This window comes from Micromys minutus (genome assembly GCF_963924665.1).
Source record: "Micromys minutus genome assembly, chromosome: 15".
NCBI classification, from domain to species: domain Eukaryota; kingdom Metazoa; phylum Chordata; class Mammalia; order Rodentia; family Muridae; genus Micromys; species Micromys minutus.
In genome coordinates, this window is record NC_137984.1 from 33067091 (window position 1) to 33082365 (window position 15275).

Consider the following 15275-nt stretch of genomic DNA (forward strand, 5'->3'; position numbering starts at 1 on the left):
TCCCGTTTGTACAGATGAAATTTTGGGCCCTTTCATTGTGCTTTAACCATATAATTGACATATATCCAAGTATTGTAATAGATCCATAAAGAATTCCTCATTTCTTAAGCTTACTAGTAAAAATCAAAACATTAATAACGAAGTGTGCAGTAGTAGATTCTTTTATCACTAACGGTGAACTAAGCAGTGGAGTGGAGGGCTGAAGGCATTATGACTTTACAGTGAATACAAAATCTTAATTGAGAGTCAGGCCAAATGCCTGAAATTCCATCACTTGAGAGGTAGAGGCAGGGACATCAGCATTCTAGGTCGTAAAAAGAAGAGTGGCTAGGTGTTTGCTGCCAAGCCTGACAGTCTTGTGTTTGAGCTGGGCAGTCCACATGATGGAAAGAGAACATTTTTTTTTAAAGTTCCAGATTACTGTAGACTAAACTTATGATAACAACCTGTTCAAAGTCCTAACCAACAACTCCTGATTTGTTATTTGAGGGAGAAATGATAGCTACCTTAGAATTGGAGCTCTTTGTTAAAATACAGTCAGATATATTAAGATGATTTTGAATTGTACAAATTTAAAATCCAGGTTTTATAAATGTTACTTTTAAGTGGAAATGAATGGTCTCAACTTCTGGGTTTGAGACAGGGTTTTATGTTACTTTGGTTGGCTTTGAGTTTGCAATCCTGCCTTAACCTGAATATTGGGATTATAGACCTGTTCAACCATACCCAATTGATAATTTTTGTTTTCATTTAGGAATAATAGCCAGATATGACTGTTAGTGAGGAGGAAAGAAGGCTGGAATGTTCTTTGTTATTTTGAGACGGTCTGGAATATGGAAGGATGGATGGCCTGGAACTTGATATGTTTATTGGAGACAGCCCTTGAACTAATGTCTTCCTGTTGCCACTTCTTCAGTCCTGGGATTACAGGCATGCAGTACTATACCTGACTATTGGATTAGGTTTTGAAAAACAAATGCTTTTTATTTATAGGAGAAAGCCTGTTATTTATTAGATGTTCTGTTAGGCTTTTACATGCATTTCCAGTATACTTCATGAGGTATGCTTTTGCGTGGGGTTTGTTTGTTTTTGAGATAGGGTCTCACTGTGTAACACTGGCTGGCCTGGAACTCATTATAGATCAGATTAATGTAAGACTCACAAAGATCTACTTGTCTTTCTCCAGAATGTTAGGATGTAAAGGTGTACGCAGCCATGAGGTGTGCACTTAATTCATTTTATATACAAGGAACTGTTTACGGTGATATAATTTGCCCAAGATTACACTGTATCTGAAGTGACATTTAACTAAGGTTTTCACTTTCAGTTGCTTAGTTTATGGTACTTTCTTACACTTTCTTAATTGGTAGTTTTGAGTAATGGACTGTGTGTTTATGTGTGTGTGTGTGTGTGTGTGTGTGTGTGTATGAGTGTGTGGCACAGGTATAGAATCCAAAGGTCTTTCCTTCAGGTCACCAAGCTAGTATGACAAATGCCTTTACCTGCTGATCCATCTTGTCTTACTGAATTAACTAGATGATAACTTAATGATTCTCTATTACACTATTAAGTGTGATTTTTTTTTTTTTTTAATTCTTGCACTCAGGAGGCAGACCTTCTCTCTCCCCCCCCCCTCCTCTTGGAGGTGAAGGTCAGCCTAGTCTACAAACCTAGTTTTAGGATAGCCAGGGCTATAGAAACCCTGTATCAGAAAACCACAAAAGGAAATACTTAATTTCGTAGTGGGAAGTTGTGAGGTTTTAGTTTTTTCATCTGTAATATGAGATAATTGTATATTTTTATCTTACATTGTAAAAGTTGATAAAATTGGAAGTTTTGTATATTGTCCAGCTCTAACAACAGTTAGTGCTTAGCATTCAGACTATTTGCTAATGTGTTTGTACATTTGCATTTCTAATTTAGTCACAGTGAAACAGCTAACACCATTTGGGGAAATCTGAGGCCCTGTCCAGCTATATAAATCCAGCTGATTCAAGATTCCTAGTCTGTTTTTGCTTCTTTGGAATTTATTTTACTTTTTAACTTATAGATATCCATCCCCCCCCACACTTTGTTTTGAGGTAGGGTCAGGGCTGTTCTCAAACTTGGTGTGTAGCTGAAAATGGTTTTGTATTTTTAATCTTGCCTCTACTTCCTAGATGTTGGGATGACAGGTTTGTGTTACTATGCTGTATAGTGGATTTCCTTGTGCAAAGATTACTAATACAATTGGGAATGTGACTTTTGCTTTCTAAGAATGTGCTATTTTCCAAAATGGTAACTAGCAGCCATTGAGCTGAAATATACCAGTCAGACTTGAGGTAGTATTCTTTTGGAAGAGAATATAAGGCATAATAGTTTTTAAAATACTAATTATATATTGAATAATATTTTGAGTATTTTGGGTTTTAAGCAATTAAAACGTCACCTGTTTCACTTATTTTAATATGGTTATTTTAAGTACATGATTCATATTTTTTTGAAATAATTATATTTGTCATAGTTTATTTTTGCATTACTGAGTATATAAAATACTTTGAAATATTTGTTTAAGTGAACAACCTGCTGAAACTTTTTTTCTGGTCATGCTAGAAATGGAATTCTGGGCCTTGCCTATACAGTTTTTGAACATCAAGACTTTAAAAAAATGGTGTTTGCATGCTTGTTTTGTGGGGGAGTCAGGTGCTTAGCTAATGAATAGAAAAAAACTAACGGCTGTGGCTAGTACTAGGTTTTCAGAAATAATAATTGGGATATAAGGAAATTAGGCAATGAAGTAGAGCATTGCTGTGTTAATCTAAACACTCATGCACTTGTATATATAGATCATAATTCATTTGTCTTTTAGATTGAAAGCCATGGTAAAATTGAACTATTAACAAATCTCACATCGACTTGAGTAAATTTCTGTTCATTTGTTCACTGAAAACAAGATTATTTATGGTATCAGGTTTCTTTTTCACTTTTAGTATGTTTGCACATATATTTTGGGAGAGTGACTGGAGAGTTCTGGTAATACTGATGGTTTTTGCAATAGTAGCTTCAGTATATATTTGAATAAATAAAAGAAATAGTCTTGGTTTCTGGACACAGGTGATTTGTTGTGCCATTTTCTATAAAAAGTTACATTTTTTTTTGTTGTTTTGGTTCAAATTGAACATTTTAAGTGGCTTTTTAAAAAAGTGATTATAGAGCTGGAGAGATGGCTCAGCAGTTTAGAGCACTATTTAGAGCAGTTAGAGCTTGTCCAGAGGTCCTGAGTTCAATTCCTAGCAACCACATGGTGACTCACAACCACCTGTAATGGATCCAGTGCCCTCTTCTGGTGTGTCTGAAGACCGTTGCAGTGTCCTCACATACATAAAATAAACAAATTGTTTTTAAAAAGTATTGCCACAAAAGAAACTTTTTGACATATACAGGGATAACTGGAACTTTAGTGGAAAGTAGGGGAGTTTACGGTAGCTATGTAGAACCATTAAGGCATTTTATTTCAAGAACTGTTGTATATTAGTGCAAGCAGTGGAAGATATCTATGCAGCCAAAGATTGCTTTGTGTTTAAAATAGTTAAGTGATAAATGCTGATGCATAAGACAGTTATTGATAAAAGCTGCTGTGCTTGGCTAAGGATACATTTTTTTGTTGTTGTTAAAAATTAGTTTCACTATGTAGTTCTCCATGCTGGCCTCTTAACTCATGATCTTCTATGTCAGCTTTCCAAAGTGTTGGGATTACAGGTATATACTATTGAATGCTCAATGACACACTTTTTGTTTTTCATTTTGGTTTTTTTGAGACAGGATTTCTTAAGGTGTAACCAGGCCTAGTTTTCCTGGACTCACTTTGTAGACTGGCCTCAAACTCACAGAGATCCTCCTGCCTCTGCCTTCCAAGAGCTGCAATTAAAGATGTGTACCACCACACCCTGCTAACAACATACATTTTAAAGGATATATACCTATGTGTATCAGTGTTCACATGCATGTGTGTTTTATTATTGGTGTGCTATACAAACTTGGTTCAGTCCAAATGTTTTCTGTTTTCTCTTAATGGTGTTTTTTGTCCCTTCCATTTCAGGTAAGCCTGCTTTTATAGCCAGATAAATGTAATTCCAGATTTTTCTCTATGCCCATAGCATTATGTGTGGAAACACATTCAGAAACAAATGTTAGGTTTTTCAGTGTACCGTTGAAAAACTAGAATCATCTACTTGACTTTTCATGTACAATATAATTTATAGTGATTACGTAACAATTTATAAAAGTATAAAATTCAAGTGTTTGTCAGTAACCCCCCCCCCCCAATATGTCTGCATTTCTATTGGATAGATTTCAAAGAAATGGATAATTTAGGGGTTGGGAAGATGGCTCAATGGATAAAGTGCTTGCCATAGAAATTTAAGGACTAGAGTCCTAGAGAACTTGGGGTAAGTTGACTGTCTAGAGGAGCTAAATTGGTGAGTTCTGTGTTCAAGTGAGAGACCTGGGCTCAGTGAATGAGGTAGAGAAAGATGAAGACACTTTATGTCAACCTTTGGTCTTTGTGGGCATTACCCACCTACATATACATACATACAACATAGGTGCAAAAAAGAATAGGATAGTTTAGAAAGGAACTTAAATAGAAAACAAAAGCTTCTAATAATGTTATTATCATCATTATTATTATTTTTGAAAAAAAGAAACCTCTATATTTCTTTTACCAGTTGATAACTCTTTCTCTTTATGTCCCAGCCAGGAAAGGTTTATTTGCCCTTTTGACTTGTTCTTATACAGTTAAACAGGTCTTTAGTCTGTTTTTTTATTGGGATGTTCTTTGTCAGTTTTTGAGGTTGTCTATTACGGATATTAACCCTTCCTTTTAATGTAAAAGTGCAACCCCACAAAGATAGGCATCTGTGCCAGCACCAGGTATTTACATAATAATCAGTGGTTCCGTAGTTTGAAAGAATTTATTTGCACATATGGGAACTAAGAACTTTTGGTACTGGTCCATCCATTTTTCGATTTCTAGGATTGGAGTAAGAATGACATTTGGTATCCAGGATAACTTGCTTATTGAGAAAACTCACAAGGAATCTTTGGTTTTTTTTTTTTTTTTTTTTAAGATTCTCTAGCTTACCACATGCTTCCTAGTGGAGTTGATTGAGTTGTAATAGCAAAATTGCTATCTTACAGTGTCACCATTCAGTCTTGTCAATTTTCTTGTCCTCATAAGGGCTTTCTCCCTTGTATCTTTAACTGTAACTGCAGACAGCTCAGAAACATACAGGGGTTTGAGTCAAAAGCTACTAGAAATTGAAGTTAAAGGGATATTTGCTGTAGTGTTTTGAAAGTATGTAGTAGTAGTATTAAATGCTCCTTAGCATGGCTTTCAGTGTTTGAGGGTACCTCAGTATAAGAAGTTCCAGTCCTTTGCAGGTTGTTTTGGTTTTTTGTTTTATTTTTCATTTTACATAAAGTTGCTCCCAGGTCTGGGACAAAAGCCATTGGTTTTAGATAATATTCTAGAAATGTGAGAAAGACATTAATTCATTACACACAGTGGATTGATCCCTAACTGTGTTGGGCTATATTGGAACCCTGATTAGAAGACAGTTGTATTTAGTTTTTCCTTTCAGAAAATCCTGTAAAGTGAATCATACATGGGTGAGGTTGAGAACGATGTAAGGCAATGTTCTACTTCTATGCAATAAGTCAAAATAGTTGAGCTAGATTTAAAGTCCAAGGAATAATGTGAATGTGGTAGGTAACTCAAGCCTGTAATCTCAGCTTTTGGAAGGCTGAGGCAGGAACATTTCTATAAGTTCAAATTCAGCCTGGTTGCAGAGTGTGTTTTTAAAAATGAAACAGTTAACTCAGAGGAATAGATTATTTCTATGTGAAAGAACCATGACATTTTATTATAACCTAAAATGTTGCCAACTGCAAGAGAAAACTTGCTTATATTATTCCGAGGATTGGTTGTCGTTTAGTAGCTTACAAGAAATAATTTTTAATTTGCTCACCCAAAATAGGAAATGCAGAATAAATAAAGTTGCTTAAAACACCATTAAACAGGTATCTTGCATGGATTTTCACTTACTTTGCAAGTATTGGTGCTGGCACTTTATTGATTTTTATCAGAAGATATCAACAACTTTCTGCTAAGAAAGCCTCAATCCTTACTTCGTATGGTACTTGAGTACCGTAGAAAATTTGCAAGCAAACAAAATCTGAGCAGGCCTAAGTGGTGATGTGGCTGTCAGCTATTCTAAGGTGTCCTCATTTTTTAAGAAGCATCCTGGTTTCAGAGACACTGAATTGTCAGAATTGAGACTGGGAAGTTAGACAGGAACTGGAAAACGAACCTTTGAATAAACTATCAATTGCCTAAAGCCTGACAAGTCATAATCTAATGCAATTTTACCAATTCAAGCAAAGTATAATGTGATTTTTTAACTGATGGGATGAAGGGAAAGTGCAGTAGCATCTGCCACTGAGCCTAGTGCTTTTAGTAGAGAAGTAAATTGCTTTTTAGAACTGTAGTACTTCACCACAAGTTTGCTTCAGGTCAGGAACTAGGCCTATTTTTAATTACCTTTGATAAGAAATCAAATACATAAAATTATTTCTGTTGTACCAATCTAGAAAAATGTTAAAATTTTATGCAAGAACACTTAACAAATGACAGTAAAATAATCCCATTACTAAGAACACTTAATTGTTCCAAAATAGTGGTAGTAGTAGTGCCAGTTTGTTAATAGTTTATTTGCTTGCTCATAAAAATAATTGTGAACTAGAGGCTAGATTTGTTTTTGTTTTTACATTATTACTTTTTTTTAAAGGGTCTTACTATAGAGGCTTAGAATTCCTGGAGCTTGCTATGTAGTTGAGGTTGGCCTTGAACTCACAGAGATCTGCCTGCCTCTGTCTCCTGAATGCTGAGATTTTTAATTATTGATTTATTATTATTATTATTATTATTATTATTTTGTTATTGAGACAGGGTCTCATTTGTAGTCTTACCTGTTTTGGAACTTGCTATGTATACAGGCTAGCCTTGGGTGTGAGCTACTTACCATACCTGGCTTGTTTTTATTTTATTTTTATTATGTGTATGAAAATGTGTTAATGTGAGTGCAGGTTTCTGGGGAGGCCAGAGGCATTGAATCCCATTGGAGCTGAAGTTAGAAGTAGTTGTGAGCCTGCCCAATCATGGGAGCTGGGAACTGAACACTGAGCCGGTTCTCCTGCCTCTTTCAAAATTTTAAATTAGATTTATTTGAGGGTTGTGTGTGTGTGTGTGTGTGTGTGTGTGTGTGTGGGCACACCAGAGGAAACTTTTAAAAGTCAGTTTTTTCCTTTCACTGGGAGTTGGGGGTGGATTCCCAATACAGAACTCAGGTGGGCAGCCTTGGCAGTAATTGTCTTTATCCCTAGAATCATTTGCCTGCTCAACCAATGAGGATTCTTAATAGATTGGACTTTAACTATCAGAACCACTCTAGGAGACTGGGGGTGTCAAGCTTACTGGTTTTGCAGAGGACCAGGATTTGGGTCTCAGAACCCAGGTAGTAGCTCACAACCACACCTGTAACTCTAGCTCTTCTGACATATGGGGTATATACATTCATGAAGGTCCACATACATACAGGTAAAAAAAGCAGATCTATAACAGATAAATTATTTCTTTTTAAGTTAAGGATTAGGCTGAGGCCTGTTTTCACTTTCAAAAGCTGTATTTTGCTCTTCTCTTGTTGGTAGTAGTTTGTTTTGCAGTAGAAATCTTAGATCTAACAAGAGTTTTTATAACATGCAAGTTCAGTAGTTTTGTTTGTTTTTATCTAGGTTACCATTCTAAATTCAGTTTTGTAGCTTTAAGCTGGTTAGTTCTTGATTACATACAGTTGGTTGTTTGCAGAGTGCTAGGGTGTTTTAGTTTGTTTCCCCTTTTGTAAGGAGTATAAATTAGTTTGTAGTAGATTGCATAAGAAGAAGACATGTGATGAGGTCTTAAACAACCAGAAGTAATAGTTGAGCTTGAAGTCGGTTACTTTACAGTTGAGAATTTTCGTAGGTCATATAATTCTCCAAATGGGTTTTGGCAGTGGCAGTGGGACCTGGGAGCTGGAGAGACACTGCCTTCTGCAGCCTTAAGAGTTCTTTCAGGGACCTGAGTTAAAGATTTTAACATAGACTTAAGCACAGCTTTATTGCAGAGATGCTCAGGGAAACAAGATAGTGTAGAACCTAAGTGTAGGTGTGGACTTCTTGAGAGCATGTCAGCAAGAGACAGAGTTCTGGTAGTTCTGAAGTTAGCTTGATGCTAAGATATCCCTTCCTCGGTCTGTAAAGTAGAGTTTTTGTGAGATATTTAGAGAATTGAAAGTTTATGGCTGGAAAAGGAGGGTGGCTATATTGATAATGCATATATTCAGACATTAAACATGGCCCTTTGCAACGTGTAGGTAATTTTAGCAAATATTAGTTGGGCTGGAATTTTTTACTCATAGCTGGCCAGGAACTTTCATCAAACTGATGGCTCCTTTCCAGGTCTCATTAATTTTCCTGTCTTTTTTTCTGCCTCTGAATAAGTGGTAGTGGTTTCAAAAGGATGCATGTCCATAGCCTTTTTATTTATTTTTTTTACTTTTTGGTGAGGGAACTGGTTTCTTTGCTATGGAACTCCTTATTGACCAAAGATGACTTTGAGCATCTGATACCTGATTCCCTACTTAAGATCTACAGATTTCAAATGCATGGAGGCTCTAGCAAGACTTCATTGTGCTTTCCTGTTACAAATTTAGTTTTGATATTTTTTTTTCTGTAAACATGAAAGTCTCCATCATTTCTACTGGTAGTTTTGCTGTAAGACTTAATCCTCTTTTTCTCTTTAATGAAAAGAGCTCTTAAAAGATGAGTTTTTTTTTTTTTTAAAGTACTTTATAACCTTCCAGGAAGTGAGACTTTAGGTTGGTGCTTATGTATTGTTGTAGTTGTTTCTCTCTCTAAAGAGAGATTTTGGAAGATCATTTCAAAACTATATCTTCAGTGGCTTCTTTTCTGTATTGTACTATGTAGCTTCTTTAAGCTGTTTATGCTTTCACATAAAAACGGCCAAGCACCTTAGGGTAGATAATTGAAAACTAAAGCAAAGTTGTATATGTAGATAATGTGGGTCAGAAAACAGTGAAATAAGAAAACAGTAAAGCTAGATGAAATTGTAACACACGCAACATTTTAAAAGTTCCATGTATTAAAATGAAGGTTTTTCTCTTCTCAATTTGTTCTCTTTTCATTGTTCGGTCTGTCCTGATGTTCTTACTGACTGGAAAATTTACAGAATTTAACTCTTAGTTCATGTTAACTCTCCCCCCCTCCCCACCTTTGTGATTATTATGGCTCATCTTTTAGGGAAGTTTTTTTTTTCTTTTTTGTCTCTTAAAATTGTTGATTAGAAATGGCTTCCTTAAACTAGGATTATGAATAATTTACTCATGTTTTCACCCATTTTTTTTTAAATAAAAATTTCTCTACACCCCACCCCCCTTTTGAGGCAGGTTTTTCGTTTGGTTCATTCTGGCTTCAAAATCACTATGTTGTCTAGATTGTCCTCTTGATTCAGCCTCTTGAACATTGAGAATAAGACACATGTGCTTTCATGCTTGGAATAATTTTTTAAAGTATTTTTACCATTACTTTTATTTTGTGGAGACAAGTTTGGTGGTGCTGAAAATTGAGTACAGGAGGAATTCAACTAAAACAAATGCTCTACCACTGAGCTGCAGTTCTCATCCCTTGGTTAATTTGAAACTAGATCTTTCTAATCTTGGTTGGCTTTGAACCTACTCTGCCTCCTGATTTTTGGCATTATAGGCCTTGTGCCACCACACCCAGCTTCATTTTTCAAATGTCCCAGTACTGCTTAAAAATAAGTCACTCTTTTCCCTCATTTAAAAATTCTAAAGCCAGGCATGGTGGTTCATGCCTTTAATCTCAGCCTTCCTGGGTACAGGCACATGGAACTCTGAACTTGAGTGTTTAAGATAGCCAGGACGCCAGCTGCCCCTCCCCTCCAATTTTTCTAAATATCTTAGTTGTTAGAGAAGCATTTTTTTTTTTTGCATTCTGTGTACTGTACTTTAAATTGTTTCCCTGTCATGATCATTTAGTTTCAAAGTAAGTGTTAATACTTAATCAATATAGTATATTGTTACCTGTGGGCTCTTCCCCCCAAAATAAAAGGTGCTTTTAGTGCTTTTTTGTTTTATGAAGGTATTTTAACCTCCCCGACACATTCTCTGTTGCTATTGAGTGGACACCTTTTGTGAGCCCTTTACTCTTCCAGCTGCTTATTATTTACATGTACGTTGGTCAGTCGTTAACTCACAAACACCGATTTACTAGGTTTTTTCTTTCTTTGTAGATTGTCACAAGTTTGAGGCATTCTAGGGTTCAGTGGCAAGTACTAGGCCAGCAGCAATTACTTGGCAAGACTGTCTAAAAGCAGGAACAACAAAGATTGCTGTTCCTGTGTCAAAGGAACTTCAATTTTATGGATATTTGGCAATTTAGAATTGCCCAAGGTGTTTTAACTTGGGAGATTAGATTAATACATTAGACGCTACTCAAAACAGCTCAGAAACATTTTAAAGACTTGTTAAAGACTATGTCCTTAATCTAGTAAATCTTAAGAGAACTATTAGCAGTAAGGATATTGAAGCCTAGAGCTGTGTTTTTTCTTAAATTTTGTGGAAAATGTGCATCTAAGTATAGTTTGGCACTGGTGTTTATGGAGGGATGTTGGGGGTGGGGCGTTGAGCCCTGTTTTTTGTTTTACAAATTTGTCTAAATTTGTGATTTGAATTAATCCTGCTTTATGAGTTATACAGAAACTAAGAGGGGTAAGATTGTGAAGTGTGCCAAACTCTCTTGAAAGGTTGTTCAACTAGGCAGTTTATTAGTCAAAGTTCAAACCAGAACTGACTTTTGATGGCAGAAGATGACTTACTAATATTTCTGTACTTGGAAATTGTTAGTTTCTGATATAATTAAATGAAAAGTTTGCTGGTACTGTAAGAATGGAGATTCTGACAAGAATGATAGTTTAAAGTGAATGTAATAGCAGAAATGAAACCAGCTGAACAGACTCTGAAATTTTTAGATTTTTCTAGGTGAAAAGAACTTTGAAAACAACAACAAAAATAAAACCTCCAGGATTATGGAGTGTTGTGAATTGATTCTAGTGCTTTTTCTTAATTTGGTTCTCAAATGGTTCTTTCAGATGCTAAAGGTCCCTGCCCCCAATTGGCTTCAATTGGTAATTAAGAATTGCCATATAGCCAATGGCTGGGCAGGGTGGGCAAGGGATTGAGGAAGAACAGATTGCCATGACCGGGGAGCATGGAGAACATTTCCCCCAATTGGGTCTGCTTTAGCAGAGATGAAATAAAGATTTTAAAAGATTAATTCAGGAGTACTGGTGGGGAGTGTGTGCTAGCCTCCCGGGAGGTTTAGAAGTGCTCAGCCATTGAGCTAGTCAAAACTTACCACCAAAATTAGCCGGCATGTGTGTCTTCCATTTGTAAATCCAGCAGCACTAGACAGCTGGGAGCCAAAGTCAAACTCACTGATACAGATTACACACAATGTGGGGCAAAAACACACTTTTAAATATTAATTGGAGATTCCCAAATGGAATACACATGCATCATAATAAAAGATGAGGAGGGGAGAATTGGTTTCTCAGCAAGCCAAGTTACATGGTTCCCATGCAAGCCATGAAGCTAGAACAAGGAACACAACTGGCAATAGGGATTAACTCTTGAGTCCTTTTAGCTGCTTCAAAGAGTTTGAGCTTGGAGGTGCTGGGAGCAAAGACAGGCTATTCAAGGAGGGAGAATACAGAGAATGAGAAAAATGCACTAAAAGACAATTTAAAAAGTCAGCCAGGTCAGTTCTCAGAATCTTCAAACATGATCTACATGGGATTTCTGGGGGTTAGCCTGGTGTGACAAAAGTAGAGCCTGGAAATATGCTTATGTAGTAAGTAGAAGGGAATTTAGATAAGTAATTGAAGCTTTTGATCTTAAATTATAAGTCAGAAAGGGCATGAGTATAAAAAACTTAGATAAACTTATGCTAATGCAAGTGAAATAAAGAGAAAGGGATATATGTACTCACAATTATTAATTTCCATAGAAGGGTGAATTTAGATATATAGATGTTTTTGATCTTAAAATAATCAAGGTATTTTTATCTTAAATTATAGGTCAGAAAGCAGGGGATATGCAGACTAACTTAATCTCAGTAGAAACTTAGGTCTTGGTCTCACTATTAAAAATTAATCCTGTAAGAACAAAACAGGAGATAATGGAGGAGCATTATCCCAACAAATATTTGCTTAGATTGTTCTAATTGCTTTGGGTCATTTTAATTATCAAAATGAAGATGGTTAAAAGTTTGGTATTTATGATATTAAAAATCCTCTGGGAGAGAGGTCAAGCTATTAATTTAATTCATGTTATATCTTTGATTTTTGGTTATTGGACCAAGAACATGCTACCTTGGGAGAAAGACTATGTTGAGGATAGGAGAAAAGGCTTTGGACTCCTCCAGAATATGGATGGGATATGACAGGGGAAGACCCCTGTAGATCTTGGCTACAGAAAAGAAAAATTTGAGAAAATCAAATAGGACAAGTAACTTGATATGCTGCTGATTTCTCAACAGGAAAACAACCCAGTAACTGGCTTAGACATAAAAATGTCACTAGCCAAAACACCAACTAAATTTAGATAATAAATCTTGTTAGTTATGGAATCCTTAAGATTCTCCTTGATATGGCCTGACTGACCAGTTACAAAGAGTTCTTTCTGGGGTTGCACTAAGCTTGCTCTTTGGTTTTTTTCTTTTGCTGGTTTATATTTTTTATTTTTAATTGATAGGAAGACATTGAAATATTGCTCTTTTAAACTGCTTTGTTACTTAGTAACTGTTAGACTTTTCGTCTTTGTCTTTTTCAAGTTTATCTTGGCTTACACTTTAGTGTTATGTGGATTTTTAAGGGAGCATGAATAGAAAAATTTTATGTTTTGCTTTACCCAAGTACCAAGTACATGTGTCTGTCTGGCTAGTTTTGAGTGCATTTTGTGTAAGTGTTGAGAAAAATATTTACTAATTTGCCAGTGGGTGGACTAGGGAGGGATTTGCTGTTCTGTTTCACTTAAAAACAAATCTTTTTATGTGGTATGTTATACCCCCCCCCCAAATTCATTATGTTTGTTGTTGTTGTTGATTGTCTGATGATGGTTGGTTGGATGGTTGGAGTCTATAATAATGCAGGCTGTTTTGCTTAGCCATCTAATACTGAGTGTAAATCTAGTGTCTCTGATAATAGTAAAATGAAGATACACACTTACTTTAAAATTTACCTTTAAAGACTAGAAAATAATTGTTGATTTTATGTTTATTGATAATCTATGGTTTTGAGGAAGTATATTAACTATAGCCCAATTTGAGAAAGAAAATAACTGAATATGTGAGTGCAGACACTCGTATGCTACAGCATGTGTGTAGAAGAAACATAACTTTTGGGAGTCAGTTCTCCTTTCTACTGTGGATTCCCAGGATCAAATTCAGATTGTCATACTTGCATGGTGGGTACTTTCACCTGCCAAACTGTCTTTCTGGCTCTGAAAATTTTAACTCTGAGGGGAAAAAATATGACTGAAGGATAATGCTATTTTTCAAATGTCATTTTTTTTTTTCAGGGTTGTGATATGAGTAAAAATTACATGTTTTTCTATGTAATGTAATAGTTATAGTACTAGGTACTTTGTTGAATATTACTTAAATTTTTATTTCTGATACATGAGAGCTAATTAACTCCATTAGATTAAAATTGTATGTGAGTCACAGAGTTAGGATGTTACCTGGCAACAAGAGTTTGGGTCATTAGCTCTTACTAAACTCTCAGACCACTTATTTCATTCAGCTAATGCTTGTGCTCCAAGGATAAGTACATGTTGTGTTTGCCATGTTAATTTTTGTTAGAACCATAGTTGAAGGGAGCTAAAGAATAGCTTTTTACAAATGGTGGTGATGAATTCACATCTGAACAATCTTTTCAAGCCCTGTGGTTGGTAAGTTTGTTTGGGGATAAGGTGGAAATTGTATTTGGGTCTGTCTTCTCTATACCCCTTTTAGTCTCTTCCACATCCCAGGCTGGCTTTCACCTTGCTGTGTAGCCAACCTTGAGTTTGCCATCCTCCTGGAGTTGTCTATCCCACTGTTTTGTATTGTGCTGGGGATGGAGTTATTTGAAAATCTGAGGCAAGCGTTTTACCAACTTGGCTATATTTCTAGCCCTGGGTATTTTATTTTTCTCCTTCTAAAGACAGGGTCTTGTCTGGTATTCACCATATGGCCAGTTTGGCTTAGAACTTGGAGCAGTCCTTCTGCCTTAGCTTCCATAGTGCTGAGACATACTTCTGCCTGGTCTTCCTTTACCTGTGTTCTTTTGTCATTCTGCAGTTAATTTCTATTACAAGTTTTTAGAATTATTTAATAACATTAATGCTGATACAAATTTTTGTTTTAATGCAGGGATTTATCAAAGATGTCCACGAAGACTCCCTCACAGTTGTTTTTGAAAATAAGTAAGTTATTAGTAGATGTTAACTTTTAAGAACTGAGTGTTCTTACTGATGCCAGTAGGAAAACAATTCTGCTTTTGGGTGCTTGACTTTTGTGATTTCAAAGTCCAGTTTTAATAATCCTTCACTTGCTTTTTTATCTGTAATTTACCTGTCATTTATGTCCTTTGTCAAAATATGTCTGGGTAAGATTCAGTCAGCAATTTTTTGCAGAAGTAGGTACACAAGTAGCATAATACTTAAGACCCCTGGAGTTGAAGTGGTGGTACAACTGGTTACAGTAGTGAGCTCGCAGCAGTCTTTAATTGCTTGATGTTAAAAGTTGATAGTAATTCTCTCCGTATCCTAGAGGCTAGGCAGTTAAAAGTGAGGAAGACAAGTGTACTAAGCTGGATTAGGAAGGGTCATAGAAGGAAGGTTAACTTGAAGGTCAAAGAACTGTTGAACTTGTGAATGGTTCTGAACTGCCTGAGGAGGAGAAGTGCCCAACAGCTGCCTATGGAGAGACAGTTGTTAAGATCACTTCTGTTTTTTGTGAGCTGCCATGTAGACAATAATGGTAAAAAAGAAAGGGCATCAAAATCCTAGACTTTAAGCTGCTGTTTCCTTCCTTAGCCACTCCTCTGAGTACCATTT

General features: G+C 35.9%; 1 protein-coding gene across 4 annotated transcripts in view; it reads left to right on the forward strand.

The window, feature by feature from the left end:
• FXR1 (FMR1 autosomal homolog 1) overlaps window positions 1–15275 on the forward strand; it is a 50401-nt gene that overhangs the window by 4622 nt on the left and 30504 nt on the right. For all 4 annotated transcript variants that reach the window (XM_080929491.1, XM_080929492.1, XM_080929493.1 and 1 more), the window contains exon 2: window positions 14590–14642. In XM_080929491.1, the coding sequence (XP_080785617.1) occupies window positions 14590–14642 (53 nt within the window). The remainder of the gene's footprint in view (window positions 1–14589; window positions 14643–15275) is intronic.